Source organism: Microtus oregoni, unplaced genomic scaffold, assembly GCF_018167655.1.
Source record: "Microtus oregoni isolate MIOR12 unplaced genomic scaffold, Mior012 000008F_ref0000371, whole genome shotgun sequence".
Classification (NCBI taxonomy): Eukaryota; Metazoa; Chordata; class Mammalia; order Rodentia; family Cricetidae; genus Microtus; species Microtus oregoni.
Genome location: NW_024543067.1, coordinates 43508662 through 43529159, shown reverse-complemented (window position 1 = coordinate 43529159; position 20498 = coordinate 43508662). Strand labels below are relative to the sequence as shown.

Sequence of the window (20498 nt, the reverse complement as noted above, 5' to 3'; positions counted from 1 at the left end):
GAGCTTGGCTTTATGTTTGGGTATTGATCTCTGATCTACTTCCATCAGCTGTCGGAGGAAGCCTTTCTGATTCTCTGACAACTATTGGGCTAGGCACAAATCTATGAGTATATAGGAATATTGTTAGGAATAATTTCATTGATTAATTTGCCAGTTGTGTGTTGGCTTCTATACTAGGTCTCTGAGACATCAAGCTTCTGGTCATCCAGGCAGTGAGGGGCGTGGGCTTCCTCTCACAGCTTGGGACTCAAGTTAGACAAGTCATTAGTTGGCTACTTCCACAAGTTCTGAATCACCATTCCCCAGCACATCTTGCAGTCAGGACAGGTGTGGGTTGAAGGTTTTGTGGCTGGGTTGGTGTCCCATTCCCACTACTGGGAGTCTTGTCCGGTTCCACAACATCTTTATTTGTAAAATAACACTCGTTAACAAAAAAAAAAAAAAGAAAAAAAAAGAAAAAGAAAGAAAAAAAAGATAATGGTTTGTTTCATGTGTATGCCTGTATGCGTGTACGTGCACCACATACATGTTTAGTGCCCTTAGAGGTCAGAAGACCATATCAGATCTAGAACTGTTGTGAGACATCATTTGGGTGCTGGGAATGGAGCCTGGGTCTTCTCCAGGAGCAACAAATGCTCTTAACCGCTGAGCCATTTCGCCAGCCTTATCATTTCCTAAACTTTAATAGAGCAATTCTTCTTAGATCTGTACCAATAATCTGCAGTTTTATAAATCCACCCCACCTCCCTCCCGGACTCGCTTTTTAACCCGTCTTCTGCTAAGTTCATTGACCAAGGTACCACTTGCAAGCCTTGAGCATCATTGCATCCATAGCAACCAGACTTGAGCTTCTTTGGTCACCATGGTGCCGGCTCGACCGGGCCGTGTGGTCGCTATGGTAACTGGAGGCGGATCGCCGGGTCCAAGTAGTCTGAGCGCATGCGCACAAGGCCAGTTCGCCGCTGCAAGCCTGAGCCCCTCACATTCCCCTCGACATGGCGCTGAGCCGGCGTCTGGGACTTCGGCTCTGCGCGAGGCTGCCCGACTTCTTTCTGCTGTTGCTCTTAAGGGGTGAGTTGATGCTTCTGTGCCCCTGGGAAGTGGGATCTGTGGCGATGGGAACTGAGCGGCCCGGGCCGCCGTGGAATAGCGGCTTCAGTGCCCGGGATTTCGGGTCCGGCCGAGGCGCTGAGGGGTGGCCTCTGCGGGAGCGTGGCGGGCGCGGCTTAGCGGGCTGTCGGATCGGGTCTCGGGCTGACCCGCGTGGATGCGGCTGGTCCTGGACAGGGACACGGCCCTCTAGATTCAAGAAGGACCATGGCAGCTGCCTGACGAGCTCGAAAACTTACTGAGAGAAAACACCCCATCGGCGGCGTGGTGCCCAGAAGTCGTGGACTAGGAGCGGTTTGGGAAGCTCCAGAGGCCTGTCTTCCCGGGTGCTGTTGGGGTCAACAAAGAAGCTGAACTGGGCAAGGCCGGCCATCCTTGCGCTGAGCTCCACAGGGATGAGCACCTTTGTCGCAGAGTGGTGAAGGAGAGACCCTTACCCCCAAATAGCATCTGGGCCATCTTGATCCCGCCACACTGCTAAACTTGAAAGTTTTGTTCATTTTCTTTCCACTGAATTCTTGGGAGAGAGTATTTCCCTGGTCAGTTTAGCAGAAGCTCTTAAGTTTACTTCCTATAAATAACACAGGGCACTTTGAATCCGTTATCTCAGTCCTTAAAACAGTTCTGTGAAGTAGGTTTTTGAACCCATTTTCAGAGGCTACTTAATATAGCCTTTAAAAAAAAATCAAGACTGCATGCCAGACAAGTAGTGCCAAACTTACTTAAAGCACCACTCCTTACTCACAGGTAACCCTACCCGTACCACTCACTCTTCAACCCTTGGATCATTTGTTTCTTGGGTTTGTTGCCGCCCATGATGTTTTCCAAAAAAAGTACAAATTAACACACCAAGGCACTGGCACTGTTGGGAGTGGGGGCGGGAGGTGGACAGACTTAGGAAAACAAAGCGTTTTTGTGTTTGGTGCTTATTCTCGTGGGGTGGTCAGAGTGGCTGTAGTAAAGAGAGGGAGTCTGGTTCAGGAGTGCTGGAAACAGGCCCCTGTGATAAGGATGAGCATGTGCCTGGTGACCAGATAGTTTGCCTGAAAGTTCTTTCAGAACCAAGTGCGGGTGGGAGCTACAGATGACCAGAGGCTAGCCAGGAGACAGGAGTGTCAGGAATGTCCAGCTCCCACTGTGCTGGTCACACTGACAGTGTTCTATTCACAGCCTAGAACAGCTCCCTATTGTTGAGGAGGTTTGCTCACATGAAAGTCTGCAGTTTTCACTGGAGATACATTTGGCAGTTGACCTCAGGGATGGATTTCTACTTGGTGACTTGCTAGTAAAAGCGGAAAATGCGAAGGGTGTCATCTGCTCTTAGTCTCAGGTTTCGCCCCGTCCTGTCTTGTGTAAAATCCGTTGGGTTTCTTGCTATAAAGAGATGGGATTCACTTGCATTGCATAAATACAATACGAATTTGTGATCTAGGATGGATGGCAAAGAGGAAGGCATAGGATGGCATTAGTCCTCTTGGAAAGCTGTGGCTTGCTTGTTCAAATGAGGGGTTTTCCATTATATGGCTTTCAGCTTACTGATACCCTAAAGCTGTACTCCTGGGGCTGGAGAGATGGCTCAGTGATTACCAAGGTGAATTCTGGCAGAGGACCCAAGTTCTGTTCACAGCATCCAGGTTGGGTGGCTCAAACAGCTTGCGACTCCAGCCCTGGGGATCTGACACACTCATGTGTGTCAGGACCAGGCACCTGTACTCATGCAATTCCTCCTTCACACATGAGTGAACAGAAAATAAATCTAAAACCTGCCATCTTCCCAGGTGAAAACTATCTTTTTAATGTTTAGCATAATGCTAGCCCCTGTCAGCTGTGACTCTTTGCCACAGCACTACGGAGGCTGAGGCAGGAGGATCACTGTGAGTTTTAAGCCATCCTGGGACGTACAGTAAGTTTCAAGTTACCCTGGGAAACAACAAATTACTAGTTCCAAACTGCATGTGATAGCATATTCCTGTAATCACAGTACTTAAGGGGCGGGGGCTGGGGGATCACTGTTCAGGTTCAGCCTGGGCTACAGGGCAAATTCAAGGCATGCCAGGGCTACACAGTGAGATTCTATTTCAAAAATTAAAAAAAAAGCTTCCGACACAGCAGTAAATATTTATGTGATTATCCTTTGCTGGACTGTATTACGACAACCTAACACGTACTAATTCATTTCATTTTGCTAACTTTAGAGTACGATACTGTTTTGTGTAAAACAGGAAAAACAGTAACATAAGCATGCAGAGTTGATGCTTGCTGTGGTACTTCAAACATCTTCAAGTTGGAAGTCTCTAGTCTGTGGTAATCCGGTCTTTGGTTACTTGTTTCTTCTATTTGACAGTGGAAATCTTATAATGGATGACTTAAGTAAAATTAACAAGTGTTCAAAGCCGTGCTGTTTCTATCTAGAATATTCCTTTGTGGGCTTTATGACTGGTGTGATTCAGTTTGACAAATGTTATGGCTCATCTCCTTTTTGAGCGATTATGCGTAATTCAGTAACTTTCCAGAACTTTGTTGTTGTTGCTTTTTTCTTTTTCCGACACAGGGTTTCTCTGTGTCGTCTTGACTGACGCGAAATTCAATCTGTAGATCAGACTAGCCTCGAACTCATAAGAGATCCGCCTGTCTCTGCCTCCCGTGTGCTGGGATTAAAGGCGTGTGCCACCACCGTCTGGCTAACTTTCCAGAAGTTTTGATGTACCAGAGAGAGGCCTTCATTTAGAACTAGCATAACAGTTTGTAGTCTTGAAGACAGTTTGTGGGGTGGAATGCAGAGATTTCTAACCAAATATTCTAATTCTTTCACTTATTTGGATTCTTGAAGCATTAGAATGACCTACGTTCATTGGCTGATTGGGATTGAACTCAGGGCCCGGCAAGCACTTTGCTTCAGATGTAGGCTCAGCCCCTTTAAGATGTGTATTTTTTTTCTTTTTTTTCTCAGAGCTGAGGACCGACCCCAGGGCCTTGTGTTTGCTGGGCAAGCACTCTACCACTGAGCTAAATCCCTACCTCCCTTTATTGTTTTTTAAGTCCTTTTGATTACCTGATTGCTAGAGTCATTGTCAAGGATGAGGGTGTACTTTAAGAAAAACAAAGGACACCTGGTCCCAAAACATGAACTACTTGGATCAGCTGCTCATCTCCGAATGATTAGTTTATGGCCATGCTACAGGCTGAGGGGATTGGATGGGTAGCTTCTAGAGATCTTAGCCGTTAAATAACGGCAGTGTTAAACTCTGAATCACAGAGGTGCGTCTCCTGGGCTCTGTGGACGGCGAGGGGTCCACAGTTTCAGTTTTCTGAAAGCAAGCAGATGCTCAGGCTTGCTTTCTGAGATGCTTATGTGTTGTAATAGAAGACGCTGTGGTTGTAGCGCACCCGGCTAGCAGCTGTTAGAGATGCAATATTAACAAATTCCTTCTTCATAAATCCTTTGAATTCTTCCAGAGCGCAAGTGGGGTGAAAGAAAAGAAAATATGTGTGTGTGAGTCCAGTCGGCCGGGGGCATCCTAGTGATGGCAGAGTCTCTCTCTCTTGAGGTGTGTTTCCAATTAGGTCTCAGTGTGATGACATTAGGGATGAGTGCAAATTTGAAATCTTTACACGTGCCCGTGAATTCTAGCACCATATGCAAATATCTCCACTGGCGTATGAAGAGATCTGGAAACCAAGTTGGGTAAGCACATTCTTTTACACTCAGGTTAGCAAGGACACTATGCACTGTATGGAACTAAAGCATCCATTGACTGCCTCTTTGCTGCTCGCCCTGGTGCACAGAAATCGTCCTGAGAAGCAGCCCTCTTTCTCATGCCCTGGGAAGCAGTGGTTCTTCATGTTGGGGTGTTTGGTTTTCCTGCCTCTCAATAGTATTTATCGTGTGCTCTGTATCGCATGTTCCCACAGCCACTGTGCGCAGCAGGATTGCAGGGCTGGGCTGCTTTAATCAAGCCACAGGGACGATTAAGGCTGTGTAAACTTCTTCCCTTTTGTCTTTTTCTTTTAAAAGTTTATTTTTCCAATAAATGTTTTACTTTATGTTGTCTTAGTTTCTTTTCACTTGCTGTGAGAAAACACCGTGACCAAGGCAGGTGATAAAAAGAAGCATTTAATTTGGGATTCACCATTCTGGAGGGTTAGCGCTCATGACCATCCTGAGGGGGAGCATGGCAGCAGGCAGGTTGGCATGGCCCTGGAGCAGTAGCTGAAAACTTAATTTTAATCCATAAGAAGGAGGGAGGAAAAAGAGAGAAGAAGTTGAGAACTAATCGCGAATAACTTGGGCTTTTGAAATCTCAAAGCCAGCACACTTCCTCCAACCAGGCCACCTTCTGATCCCGCCCAAACAGTCAGACCAACTGGGAACCAAACATTCAAATACGTGAGCGCTGGGGGCTGTTCTCATTCAAACCGTCACACATATGTATGGGTGTTTTGCCTGCATGTTTGTTTGTGCACCGTGTGTGTGTAGTGCCTAAGGAGGCCAGAAGAAGGCAACCGATTCCCCAAGACCAGAATTACAGATGTCTGTGAGCTGGAAGGTTGGTCTTGGGAATTGAACCCAGGTCTTTTGGAAGATAAACAGTGCTCCTAACCATTTAATCATCTCTCCAGTCCCCATAACTTTATTTACATGAATGTGTGCCTGTTTGCCTGTATGCACATGACATGTATGCAGATGTCCAGGGAGGCCAGGAGAGGGTGTCAGGTCCCCCAGAATTAGAATTAACAGGTGGTTGTGAGTCACTTTCTGTGGGTGCTGGGTTTAGAACCTGGGTCCTCTGCAAGAATAGCAAGTGTTTTTAACTGCTGAGTTTTCTTTGCAGCCTCTTTATGTCTCTTGTAGAGTATCCCAATACTTTGTTGGTTCACCTTGTTCCTACAATTATTGTTAAAATCAAATTCTACCAGACACATTGTTTGTTGTGTCTGGTAACTTTAGCTCCCAGTAATCTTTCCTGTCTCTGAATAAACAAACATCTTAGTCTATAGCATCTCATTCCAACACACATTTTAAAACGTCTGTGTTATGTCAGGTGCTATTTATTCTCCATGGTAGGGGTACACAGGGAATAAGAAGCCCAGCCCGGGGAGAGCCAGCATGTCTGTATGCCCTCTCACACTGGGCTTTGGGTATCGGGTGTGAGTACACGGCATATTATTACTGATGTTAAAAAAGAAACTGACCCAGAACAGAGACGTCTCTAGTAAGTCTCGCCTGTCTGTCTTTGTCACTTGAAAGCCAGTTAACATTTTTAACCACTTTGTGTGTCTAGGCATTTTTAGGATATCTTATTTTAGTTCAGTGGCTGTAGGAACGTCAGGGAAGCCTCAGTTTTTTTCTCTAGTAGTTGTCAAGGAAGGCAGTGGTATTTTCTGCCGTCTACTCTGCGTAGCTGCAAAGTTAAGAAGACAAATGTGGAGAGATGCTTATGGTGCACTTTAAAGGAGTACTACAGTTTGTGATTGCAGTTATGTAAAACACCGGGGGGAAATGTTCAAAACATTGATGGGCTGCGTCTCCAAGTAGCGGAGCCTGGGGCTGGCTCTTCACTGCTCTTGTGCCTTTCTGTCTGAGGTTTCTGCTTTACTTTCAAAGTCTTCTTTAATGAGGTTTTTTTTTTTGTATAATTATAAAAAAATAGTTGTGTTTGTTTTGATAGCTCACGGCTCCAGTTCTGGAATTTTAGATTTGACATTAGTAAAGGGAAAATGTAATTTGTTTAAACACATGTAATCTGTGCTTTTTTCTAGTTTCTTCTTGACAGCCAAATTGGATGAAGGAGGAATGTCCTTGAAGTTCAGTGGTTTGCATATGTATTCTTTGCGACATATTTGAAAGATTAATTGCCATTGGTTTGGGCAGAACAGCTGTGGCTTCAACAAATGGTTAAGGGGAACTGAAAGCCGCTCGGAGTACCTGCCCTGCCCCCCATTCATTAGGAACAAACAAAAGCACCCGGGGCATTGCTTGGGCTGCTGCTACCCTCTGATTGAGCACTGCTCTGTGCCAGGCGCTGATTCTCTTGGGCAATGGGAACGACGGCAGGTTGACTTCAGGGGAAGCAGACAGTTGTCCACTGGTGTGCCCCAGGGTGGACATCCCTGTTTTTAGCAGTAGGTGCAGCTGTCTTGAGCTCACCGAGTATGTAGCAAATCCTCAGACAGCTGCTTCTCTTTCTTTGGCCAAGGTTTTCACTAAAGCATCTCTATTGGGGTATTATTATGATTTTCCTTTTTGGGTCAGGACTTGTGTAGCTCAAGCTTGCTTGGAACTGTGTGTGTGTGTGTGTGTGTGTGTGTGTGTGTGTATGCTCCCATAATGCCAGAGGTTGATGTCAGATGACTCACTTAATTGCTTTTGATCTTATTTTTTGAGACAGTCTCTCACTGAGCCTGGACCTCTTCAGGCTCCACTAGGCAGGGTGGACAGCAAGCCCCAGGGGCTTCCCGTCACTACAGCTCCAGCACTGGGGTTGTGGCTCGTTGCTGCCCTGCCTGGGCCTTTATGTGGGTTCTGGGAAATCCACTCAGGTCCTCATGACTGTAGTGACTTGTAGTAATAAGAGTGGCGGGCTGCGTCCCTAGCATCCCGGCCGCCTGGCTAGCTTTTGCTCCGAAATAACAACACACAAACTGTATTCATTTAAACACTGCTTGGCCCTTTAGCTCTAGCCCTTACAGGCTAATTCTCACATCCCGATCAACCCATCTCTAATAATCTGTGAGCACCGGTCTTACCGGGAAAGATTCAGCATGTCTAACCTGGCGGCTTGCTTCATCGCGTGTGTCTGCCCAGGAGCCGGGAGCATGGCGTCTCTGCTCCAGAGAGCAGAGCTGTCTGTCTCTGTCTGAGGCGTCTTACGTCACTTCCTCTTCCTCCCAGCATTCTGTTCTGTTTACTCCACCCACCTATGTTCTAAGCTATGAGCCCAAGCAGTTTGTTTATTACTTAACCAATGAAATCAACAGATTGATATGACACTCCCACATCAGTGACTGATTGTTCTGCCTCAGCCTGTGGTATTCCAGGGTTATAGGAATGTGATACCACACTTGGCTTTCTTAGGGATAATTGTGATTTCCATGAGTGTAGATTTAGGTGAATGGAGATGTTGAAAGAGATGAGGTGGAGGACATAGTGTATACAGGGATGTGCTTGCGAGTTTGTAAACAGTGTCTGTTGAGACTGTGGGTTATGACAACAAATAAGTAATAACAGCTGTTGACTGCTGTGTGCCAGGCATTGTATATCACAGGGCGTCAGACTGCCGTGTGCCAGGCATTGTATATCACAGGGCGTCAGACTGCCGTGTGCCAGGCATTGTATATCACAGGGCGTCAGACTGCCGTGTGCCAGGCATTGTATATCACAGGGCGTCAGACTGCTGTGTGCCAGGCATTGTATATCACAGGGCGTCAGACTGCCGTGTGCCAGGCATTGTATATCACAGGGCGTCAGACTGCTGTGTGCCAGGCATTGTATATTACAGGGAGTTCAGACTATTCTGACATAATATCATAAACAGAGTGCCTTAAACCATAGACATTTGTGTCTTGCTGTTGTGGAGTCTCGGATGTCTGAGATTAAGGTTGCTGGCAGGTCCAGGTCCTAGTGAGGTCGTCTTCCTGGCTTGTAGATGACATGGTGGAGGAGTGAGAGCTTTGGCGCCTCTTAGAGTGGCCACTATCCCGTGATGGGGTCCTACCCTCATGACCTCATCTAAGCCTAGTTACTGTTTTTTTCTTCAAGACATGGTTTTTCTGTGTAATAGCTCTAGCTATCCTGGAACTAGCTCTGTAGACCAGGCTGTTCTTAAACTCAGAGATCCGCCTGCCTCTGCCTCTCAAATGTTGGGATTACAGGCATGTGCCACCACCTCTGGCTGCTTAGTTCCTTCTTAAAGCATGTACCTAATACCATCTTATTAGCAATGAAGGCTTCAACATGAACTTCAGGGGGATGTAAACTTGATCTGTCTCAACTGGTCTTAGCCGTCGTTTTTATCTGCAGGTACCGAATTTGTAGGTGTGGAATCTGAGGCCTGACCCAAGGTCACAATAAATAAAAGAGCCAAATCCTAACTGAGGCAACTATAGTGCCTTTTCCAAGGCTCAGAGGCCAGTGCACAAGAGGAGGCAGAAAGAAAGGATGAAAACACCTGAAGAAGGGTTGGAGCAATGTGTGACACATAGCCATTGCACCCTTCAGCTCTCAAGGACTGTGACTACCTGCACAGGATTGGACTTGTCAGCATTCTGTTACAGAGGGGGAAGAGCTCATGAGGCCCCACTTTTCTGAGGGCTAATAGTTGCTGGGTGGTGGGACTTAACAAACCTTTTCTGTGGACCTATAAAAAAATAGAGAAGCCATTGTCCCTTGGAGATCATTGGCAATAGTTATAAAGCATCTAAACACAGCACCCGGTTAAGAACATTTGGCTTTACAGTGTAGAAATTCATTTGTCAGGTAGAAATAGAAATATATGTGAACAAAAGAAGTCAAGAAGATTAGGGTAGAAAGAATACCTACAACAGTGATTCTCAACTTGTGGGTCTCGACCCCTTTGGGTGGGAATGACTCTTTCACAGGGGTTTCCTAGGGCCATCAGAAAACTCAGATATTAATATTATGATTCATAACAGTAGCAAAATTTTAGTTATAAAGCAGCAATGAAAATAATTTTATGGTTTGGGGGTCACCAGAATGTGAGGAACTGTATTAAAGGGTTGCAGCTCTAAGGAAGGTGGAGAACCACTGGCCTAGAAAGCATTGTTGGTAGTTTCAGTAATATGTTGCAGTATGGGCACCCTGGTTCTAGCCTAGCTTCTCTTTATATTCTAGACCCTCCTCTTAGCTGCAGGGAGGCTGTTCCAAGACCCCCAGTGGATTCCTAAGACTGGACAGAACAGAACCCTGTGTGTCCTGTGGTGCTTCTGGTCCACAGGATGACCTTGATGCCTTCCCCATAGTTACGTACTTACTGTGGACTGTGGCTGAGATGCCTGCAGTCTGAGGACCGGGAAATACAATGTATTTCTTTTTCTGTCATGATTTCATAGTTAGAAGATCCATTCTTACCATATCTTCGCAGCTTCCAATGACTTCTTTTTCTTTGCTTATCAAGGCAAACATTTTCAACTTTTTACTCAAGAGTAGCATTGTCTGTGCCATGTCTGAATTGCCAGTGTTGGCATTTGGGGCCCTTCAGTAAAATCAGGGTTACGTGGCTACGGTGTGATATTGTGATGGTTGATCCAGTTGTCGTCAGATGCTCCTAAAGTGAACCGTCATATATGTGGTGTAGATGTGAAGGATGGGGGAGGCCCCTGCCCTAGGAGGGATGGAGCAGAGTTGCCTAAGATTTCACCTCACCACTCAGAGTGGCAGTTTCTCACTCGGAACTCCTGCTTTTGGGATTTTCATTTACCATTTCAGACTGCAGCTGACCCCAGGTAACTAAAACTGCTGCCAGGGGCTCCTGTGTCTCAAACTATACTGGCTTTAGTGTTGTTCTTGAAATAATCATTTACTGGATACATTATTTTAGATTGTCAGTCATTTTTTCTTGGGAGAGTAGAGGGAGGTTGAGGAAGAGTGTATGTGAACTCTCTGTGCCCTCTCTTTAAGATGTCTAAATTTTATCTGTTGTCTCCTCCATATTGCTTATCTTTCTTTTCCCTAGCTACATGAAAGGCCATCCCCCTTCCTTTCTTTTGGGGGGCATTTTGAAATGTTGCTGCAGTGTGTCACTAAGGCGAATTTCTTTTTAGTTTTCTACTTACATTTTATAATTTGTGTATCTATGATTTTTTTCCCCTATTGATTCTTAAGTATTTAAGAGTCATCTTTTGTTTACTTATTCTTTCCCTTAGGGGCTCTGATTAAATGTATTCAGTTACTGTGCCCTCCACAACGGCTAGTTTTCCTCTCATATTTTTATATTCCTGCCGTGTAAGCTGTTCTGAGTTCCGCAACTCGTGACTTCTACTTCCAGCCCTATCACATCTGTCGTTGACCCATGCCTGGGGGCTTCCCCCTACTGATTATTTTGTTCATTTCTAAAATTTTGCTTGGTTTTTCTTGGGACTTTTTGTTTACATTTTTGAGTTTTGAAAAGCTTAGACTGGACATAGTGATATGTGTCTATAATCAGTCTTGGCACTCAGGACACTCACACGGGAGGGACTTGAGTATGAGCCCAGTTTTGGCTGTAGATTGAGAGCCTGTCTCAATCAACACACAAAGTTTAACATTTATGCATAGCTATTTTATTTTCCATATCTGACATCCCAAGTACCTAAAGGCACGTGAGACTACTATTTCTTGCTTCTTTTGACTTTTGCATGAGGTTTGTTTCCATGCTTAAAAGAAACATGGTTAATCTCTGACAGCTGAACCTAATTCAGGGGTGATTTTTCTGAGAGCAGGGTTCCATTCAGTTGCTGCTGCCATCCTCCAGGGTGACTGTTCCCCCTCACAGGATCCCTGGAATAATTTAAAATGTCAAGCTCTGCTTCCCTTTGTTCCCTTTGGCTTAAGGACATGGTGAATCCTGAAATGTTCAGATAGAGATGGTGCTCTCAGTGCCCCCATCCTGCTTTCTAGTTTAGCTCAAGCCATTTCTGTTTGTCCTTTTACTACCCCGTGCTGCCTGTGGGTCCAGGGGTGCAGCCAAGGCCTTGCTGTTGGGGTGCCCTGCATTTCTGCAGAGCTCTGTTTTGCTTGTTTTCTCTTTGGATTAACACAAGAGCTGCCCACCGTTCTTTTAATGCTTGTTTTGAAAGTAACACTTTTGTCATTCAAATGTCATCTGCTCTATTTCATACCCTTCCAGGATGGTGTGATGTCTCTGGGGAGAGAGAGTGCACATAACACTGCTTCAAGGTTGGGGCTCTGGCGTTTTAGTCACGAGCCTAATCCTGAGATTGTAATCTCTGACCGTCTGTCATCCAAGAAACAGCAACATAGATGGGAGAGTTATAATCATCCGGTGTCCGTCATTTTAATAACAGCTGGACAAATGTGACCTGAAGCTTCCAGCTGAAATCTGAGATTTTTGCTTGTACAGGATGAATGCTGGCTTTAAAGGACAGATGCCACCCACTGTACCCTGTTCATGTGCACCCTCTTCCTGGGTGATAGAAGGTGCACTGCATTATGGGTGTTGGACATCCTAGATTCTTTTCAGATGTTCATGTGATTCATATTTGTATCTTGGGGAAATAATAGTGGTTTTAATCCAGATAATTTGAAAGTAATTAAAATCACACCTCCTCTTTTACACTACCACCAAAATATGCATGGTTCTCTCCCTGTGGAATTAGATATGACTTCTAATTTTGAATGTTAGATCCTAAGAAGTGACTTTCCAGGAATACAGCAAAGTTTTTAAGTGGCTAACGGAACCAGTATACATTCATTCTTTATTATTGCACTTGCTAGTTTTGAAAACTTCCAACAGAAAATTCTTCTTCCAAAAGTTTAGATGTGGCCTAGAGCCAGGTAAGTGTCAGTTGAAGGCCTGCTGTGAAAGTTTGGAAAAGCTCATGGTTGGAGCCATAGCATTTGTTTAAATTGCCCCCCAACCCCATTTAAACCTCTCTTCTTTAACAGACTAGTATCTCAAGAGTTCCTGCATTTATTTACCAAGAACCAAAAAGGCATAGATAATTGGTTGGGTTAGCATACTATTGCTTTTTGTTTTTGTTTGTTTGTTTGTGTTTATTTGTTTTTTGAGACAAGTTTATTGTTTCTAGAAGACACAGACAGTCTCACAGCAAATTCCCTGCTCCTCTGGCTCTTACAGCCTTTACCCCTCCTCTTCTGAAATGTTCCCTAGGCCTTAGGTGTATCATTGGTACTGGATTTTCAACTCTGCTTTATGACTGTGTTTTGTGGTGGTCTCAGCTGTTGCAGATCCTTGATGAGGGTGAGAACTAAGATTTGTCCCTAGGCGCCTCTGATGGTTTTTTATTTTGTTTTGTTTTTCGAGATTGGGGTTTCTCTGTGTATCCCTGGCTGTCCTGGAATTCCCTTTGTAGACCACATGCACACAGTGCCCATGGGAGCCAGAAGAGTGCATTGGATCCCCTGGGAATAAAACCCTGCTCCTATTGAAGGAAAGCCAGGGGTCTTAATCACTGAGCCATCTCTCCAGTCCCTAATTTTTGCCTTTATTAAAAACTGGCTAGGTGGTGGTGGTGTCACTTGCCTTTAATCCCAACACTTGGGAGGCAGAGGCAGGCGGATCTTTGTGAGTTTGAGGCCAGCCTGGTCTACAGAGTGAGTTCCAGGACAGCCAGGGATACACAGAGGAACCCTTGAAAAACAAAACAAAACAAAAAAGAAGCGTAGACTAGAAAGTACAAATGGAAAATACCAGAGTTGAGCATAAACTCTACGACAGTTAATTCTGTCTGGCGAATGGTGGCGAATAGACACTGGATTCCTGAGACGCATTCTCCTGCACTTGTCACTAGACTGGAATTCCCTGGTCGTCTTATGACCCACCGGGTTGAGAACCACTGTTTTGGGATGGATGGCAAGGGGTTCAGAGGTGGTGATGTACATCAAAGAAACACAGCACATTTGCCAAGTGCATTCATGAAGCTGGATATTCAGTTCTACCACTTAATAGTCAGGGTCTATATATAGTTTGTTGCGCAGTGCTGTAGGCCTCAGCTGCCTCCCACCGCAGAGTCTTAGAGCATGGTACTCAGTGGGGATACTGACATGCATGCACAGCTGGAAATATCTGTGTCATTTTCAGTGGCCCTGGTGTGCAGTGAGCAGATACACGTCTCAACACTGCAGCCCGTGAGCAGATTCCCCATCGGAAGTGGAAAGGCTCTGCCTTACAGCATCTCTCCACTCTAACATTCAGCGTCCCGCTTGTCTAAGTGAGCGGATAGGTAAGGATTTGCCTGTAGGTAAAAAAACAGCAGAAAAGGGGGAACCAACAAGTTGGGACAACAGTGGACCAGCAGCAAGGTCCCAGCCTCCTGATCCTCAGCCCAGTTGCTAAGTAACAAGATTGTTATAAAACAACTTCTTGCACAGAAGTCCAATGCAAGAACATTGTATAGACAAAGGAAAATTAGTCTTGTCTAGCTAGGTCTGCAACAAGGCAGATTCCAAGATTTGCTGTCCAGTATACGCCTCTAACTTAAGCAGCAAGCCACACTTCCAGACTCGAAAGATTTCAACTAAAGAACTGAAATGAATACAAGTATATCTAGGAGAGAGATTGGAGAGGCCAGAACTTAATCAATCCCGCATTGCTCTGGTTTAATGCTCCTGTATGCAGCTCATTGTATCTTTGGGTCTTGAACTTTGCTGGGTTGGGTGTTTCTTTTTCTCTACTTGCCCCTACTTTTTTCTGGTTTACAAAAGAAAAAAGAATGTCCTTCACCTAAAACCTGTACAACACAGTAATCTCAAAAGGTGAAACCCAGGTTTCACTGAAAAATCCTGGGAACCAACTAGAATTCCCACTATCAGCACATTAGAGTGTGGAGGCTGAGTTAGTCACGTGCCCCTTTCTGACCTGGATTCCTCTGTCATTTGTCTTTTTTAAGACCCGGTCTTGCTAGGCCAGCCTGGAACTCACATCCTCCTGCCTCAGTCTCCTGAGAGCTGACTTGTACATATGCCGTATAGCTAGCATCATCCACTTAGGGTATTTATTTATTGAACCAGTTGTCTATTCTTAGTGTAAACTCAGCAAGTTACAGTGGTATCTCCTTTACTCCAAAACACGCTAGAATTTCCACTAAAATGTCTTGTGGTTCAGTGTTTTCTGGTTCAGGCAGGAAAATGTCCCCCAGGCATAAGAGGTCTAATCTTTTCTATAAATAATCAGAGAACCACTTTTGGGACTAATGATGTCCGAGAAATGCTTTTCTTCTTTACTCATGACTTTTAAAATTAGATTAATATTTTACAGAAGAATTTAGGACAACCAATTGTATCTTGAATAAAAATTTCCAACATAAGAATTTTTATTATTATTTTTTTAATTTGCAACCTCCCAAATCAACTCTTCTTAACTGGGAAAAATGCCTGTGGCTATTCTGATTCCATTTTTATAAAAAGAAGTATAACAGGGAATAGGCAAAGTGAAGAAAAGAAATCTTAATTATAGCTAAAGTGTCTTTTGCAAAGCTGAGGGCACATTGGTAGATGGAATCCAGGGCCTTGGAAGGGCTTCCTCCAGAGGGGAGGGCAGGAAGCCTAGGGAGCTTCACATTGTCTTTAGATAACTAGGAGTTAAATGAATTGCAGCTTATGTATGTAGCCTACATATAATCCCAGCACTCGGGAGGCAGAGGCAGGTGGATCTCTTGGAGTTCGAGGCCAGCCTGGTCTACAAGAGCTAGTTCCGGGACAGGCACCAAAGCTACAGAGAAACTTTGTCTTGAAAAAAAAAAAGATAACAGTAAATCTCTAACATTTAGTGCTGAAAAGCAAACCTAACAAAGCACTTAAGGTTGTGCCAGGAGCTCTGCTGAATGTGTTCCACATGAACTATTAATGTGTTAAGTCATTTACTTTTGATTTTTCTTTTCTTTTCTTTTTTTTTTTTTTTTTTTTTGAGCTAGGACCTTGCAATGCAGCCCAGATGGGTCTAGTACTCACCAAGTAGCCCAGGCTGGATATGGGCCATCATAAACTGAATTTGTCCATCTTAACTCTAACACACTCATAGATTATTTTTGTTACTGTTAGGTACTTTGATGGGAGCTTTATACACCCAGTATTTTGTAAAATAACCCCACAGAGGTATGTGTTACTCCTGGCTTCTAGATAAGGAAACTAACTAATAGTACGCAGCAGAAGAGAGGTTCAAAGTCACATTCAGCTCCTGTTTGCTGTGATGAATAGGACTGTAGAAGGGAAAGAGATTGCCTCAGAAGCGGATGTTGTGAAGAGAGATGAAAAGGAACGGGTAGAAAGGCAGTGCCTTGCATGTGCACCAGGTCAGCTGGAGTAGCGGAACTAGAGGACAGGAATGCAGCGGTTACTCAGAAGACAGTGGGAGCTGTGGTGGCACACACTTGGGAGGCAGAGGCAGGCAGATCTCTGTGAATTCGAGGCCAGCCTGGTCTACAGAGCAAGTTCCAAAGCTTCAGAGAAACAAAACAAAAACAAAAAGGGAAGGTAGACTCTACAGAGCGTGACAGCATACTACTAACCTCGGGATCTTCCAGCAGAGAACCAACACTTCAAGTTTTATTATCAGTTTCTCCAGATTACATAGCCATACACTTGTAAAATGAGGGAAAGCTGCAGTTCTCTAGAGCCCAGCTTCATCTCCCAGCTTCTCTTTGGAAAGAAGGGTACCAACCACACTGTCATCCAGAAAGCTAAACCCTTGGAGGTAAGGGGACTTACACTGGGCAAATCATGTGACCATGATTCTTCCATTACAAATAACAGAGAAAAGGGGATAAATAAGTCATAAGATTAAAAACTGGTAAAAAAAAACAAAAAACAAACAAACAAACAAAAAAACCCTGGAGTAATAGCGTCCTGATGAGATCAGAAGCATGCTCCACAGAAGAGAATGTCTTGCCTTGGTACATAACCCAGTTGAACAACCCGTGACTGGGAAGATCACAGAACCTAGGGTAGAAGTCCAGTAGGTTAATTTGTCAAATGTAACATTGTCAAGTTGGCTTTCAGTGTATGTGATTAAACTCAGGCCTGGGTTCTCAACTCCGGTCAAAGAAGCTTGTTTGTGCAGCAGTTGTTGGGGAGGTGCATGACTGTCCGCGTTCTGAGAATAAGAAATCGAGTGCTCAGTCCTAAGTGGGATGTTGTTATCACATACCATTCCCCTACTGCCACTGCCGCCGCCACCCCCAAGTTTCGGGGAACACTGAGGAGAAGTAGAAAGGAATGGAAGAGCTAGAGGATGGGAGGGGACGGGAATGCTTGACTCAGCTGTCACACCCATCAACTCACAGTGCTCACTGTTACCTGTGAAAGACGTGTACAGAATCAGTCCAGCCAAAATGCCAGCATAATTGAAGTATTCCCTAGGAACCATCCCTTACTGAGGAGGTACCAGCAGGTAAGATGCTGAGAGAGGAGAATTGTTCTTGTACGAGTGTGTGGCCTCTGGCAGGTTTCCCATTCTCCAGTGCATGGTCCCAACCAACACGTGTCTGGGCAGCATCAACAGGACTTAGTGGCCTATCCAAAAGAAAGAAAGAAAAAGAGATACACAAATTTTGAGGGGGTCTTGTTCGGGGAGGCTCAGAGGAAGCTGAGGATGTAATGGGAGTAGATATGATCATGTTTCACTGTATACATGTATGAAATTATTAAGAAATAGTGATTATTTTTTAAATGGTATCTTCAAAACTGAGCTCATTTTCTTCCTCGAAGTCTCTTACGCCTTAAAAACGTGTGAGCTAAAAGGTGTTGTGCACAGGTAAGAATAGCAACCAAGTTTTAACAGATCTTATTTACTTCGCACATGGCAAACGTACTTGACAAGAGAAGCACCAAGGGTAAATTATGTGAGTTCACGAGAACCAAACACCAGACAGACACCTCAGCAGCCCTGATTCTGAACTCACTCTGAGAAACTTGGCCTGAGTTTGCAAACAGCAGGTAAGACATTAGCCATGGGCCTTAACCTTGGCCTTAGTGGGGTCCAAACCTCTCATCCACTGCTAGGAAGCATCCTCTCAACATTAGTGTGGGGGTGGGGAGGGCTATGCTAATGAACGCCACAGGTTGAAGAGATGAGGGAAGAGGAGTTTCAGCAACAAATTCATCCCTGTAGTTTATTTCTTCTGCTCTCTCCTGGGGATGTGTTAGCACCAGGCTGTGCTGGGAAAATCACCAAATTAACCCCTCTGAAATGATATGCATATTGCTTTGATTTAATTTTTTTTAAAGATTTACTTTTTATTTATTTCTGAGTGTGTGCCAGGCCTGTAGGTACCACCCACAGAATCGAGAGGAAGGTGTCAGAGCCCCTGGAGCTGAAGCTACGTGTCCTCATTAGCCACCCTATGACGTTTCTGGGAACCCTTCAGTCCCAAGGGCCGAATTTATGTTCCCAGGATGGGCAGTGGGCCTTTTTACCTGCTGGTCCTACTTTTTCCATTGCAATTAATGTGAATGTTCATAAAAATAGTTTTGGAAGACATTTTAATTTCCTATGGAGTATCCAAAACACAAGCGTGTGTTCCCTAGGGGTCTAAAACGCTGCTTCCAAATAAAAGTCATGGAAATAGTTGCTCTCATTGAGTGATGACTCCAGAGACTCATAGTTGGGTTCCAGACTCATCATTTAAAGTCAGATGATCAGGGCTGGAAATGTGGCTCCATTGCTAAGAGCATTGGCTGCTCTGGCAGAGGAACAGGGTTCAGTTCCCAGCACCCATCTGGCAGCTTACAACCATCTAGAACTCCAGTTCCAGGGGTCTGACATGCTTTTCTGGTCTCAGTAGCTACCAGGCACACGTGGAGTACACATATATAAATGCAGACAAGCACACACATACACAAGACATTTAAGTAGATAAATATAGCCAGACAGTTTATAGCCAAACCAAATACAGCAAAAAGAGAAAATGTCCTCTCTGATAGTGTGATGCGTAAGCACCTGGAGATTAGTAAGCACACCCGTGGGGCTGTCTGAGCGCTCCTGTCCTGACCACAAGATCTTGGTCTATCTCTCTCCTCCATTCCTTCCCTACCTCCTTCTCTTCCTTCTTTTCTTCTAGATGTGCTTCCTGTTCTCCATGATCTTAGCTGAACTGCCATGCCACACGCCTCCATGACATGGTGGACTGCAGGTTCTGAAAACATGAACTAAGCAAACTCTTCCCCCTTTACAGTTTCAGCGCTGTCCCAGGAACAAACACTGATACACATAGAAATTAGGCCTAATTAAGAATGCCAACTGCTGCAGGGCGGTGGTGATGCACACCGTTAATCCCAGCACTTGTGAGGCAGAGGCAGGAGGATCTCTGAATTTGAGGCCAGCCTGGTCTATGGAGAAAGTTCCAGGTTAGCCAGGGTTACACAGAGAAACCCTTTCTCTAATAAACAATCAAATAAAAATACAGGCAAAAGTCTGTACAGAGTAATTCCTTAGTACATTTGTTTTTTAATTCCAGACCTGATTTTTTTTTTTTATCATGTCCCAGGTCTTCAGTGTATAGAAATTCAGGATTCACTTGGATACATGCAAGGACGGTTGTAAAGGAGGTGGCAGAGAAATGAAAACAGGCTGTGTGGTGCCTGCCTGCTATCACAGCTCTCAGAGATAGAGGAAGGAAGATCAGGAGTTCAGGGTCATCCTGGGCTACACAGAGCGTTTGAGGCCACGCGGTCCTTGGCATGACTCTTATCAATCAAAAAGTTGAGCACAGCTGGTTCTCAGAAAGAAACAGTGTTAGTCAGGGATGTTCAGAACCGTTCAGCAAACACTTCTTTAAGGTCAGGTCTCATCATCTGAACATTGATTCCAGGGTGCTTTCAAGCTCTTAGCTGAGGAATCTCTCGGCTGTGGGGCAGTCAAGAGTAGGATTTTTTTTTTCCTCTGGCGGTGTATAACAGAGCCGTCTCTCTTTTGAAATCGCCTCAGCTACTTGCCGTGTTGAAGACCTCAAATGCTTTGCTTTGAAGATGCTTTTCTTCTGAAATCTACTGAGATTTCTGGATTTAGACATAATTGGATTGTTATATAATGGGATTCTAAAACTGAATTTACAACATGAAAGAGCTTTGTGTCCCATGGTCAGTCTCCCAGAGTCAGGTCCTTAAGGTAAACTGACTCTGCACCCAGAAGCCATCAACTGTCAGCTCCTCAGGAGGGTGAGGAGTGTGGGAGTCCCTCCCTGCTCTCTGCTAGAAGGTTGACGGCAGTGAGTGCTTGAGTTCAGTGGTCCTGTCATGCACAAAGGCGCTGTTTTGCTCCAGACCTTCTGACCTCTGACTCTTATATTCTTTCCTCTCTTCTGCTACAGATGCTGAGTCTTGGGAGGAGGAGATGTGATACAGTTGTCCTATTTGTGGCTGTCATTTTTTTTAAAATTTGATTTATTTTTATTTTATGTGCACTGGTATTTTGCTATGGGTGTCAGATCCCCTGGAATTTGAATTACAGACAGCTGTGAGCTGCCATGTGGATGCTGGGAATTGAACTAAGGTCTTCTGGAAGAGCAGGCAATGCTCTTAACCACAGAGCCATCTCTCCAGTCCCTGTCTTTTTTTTTTTTTTTTGCACTCTAATTGTGAGTTTATATGTTAACCACTGTCCTTTATATCGAGACTGCTCTAATGTGGTCTGAGAGCTACACTAATGTGTGGGTACTATGCCATTTTATAAAGCATTTGAGAGGAGCTGGAGAGA

General features: G+C 44.7%; 1 protein-coding gene across 1 annotated transcript in view; it reads left to right on the top strand.

Moving 5' to 3' along the window:
• The first annotated feature begins 964 nt into the window (after positions 1 to 964).
• Jam3 (junctional adhesion molecule 3) overlaps positions 965 to 20498 on the top strand; it is a 56743-nt gene continuing 37209 nt past the window's right edge. The window contains exon 1 of the mRNA XM_041657040.1: positions 965 to 1071. Coding sequence (XP_041512974.1) covers positions 996 to 1071 — 76 coding nt within the window. The 5' untranslated portion in view covers positions 965 to 995. The remainder of the gene's footprint in view (positions 1072 to 20498) is intronic.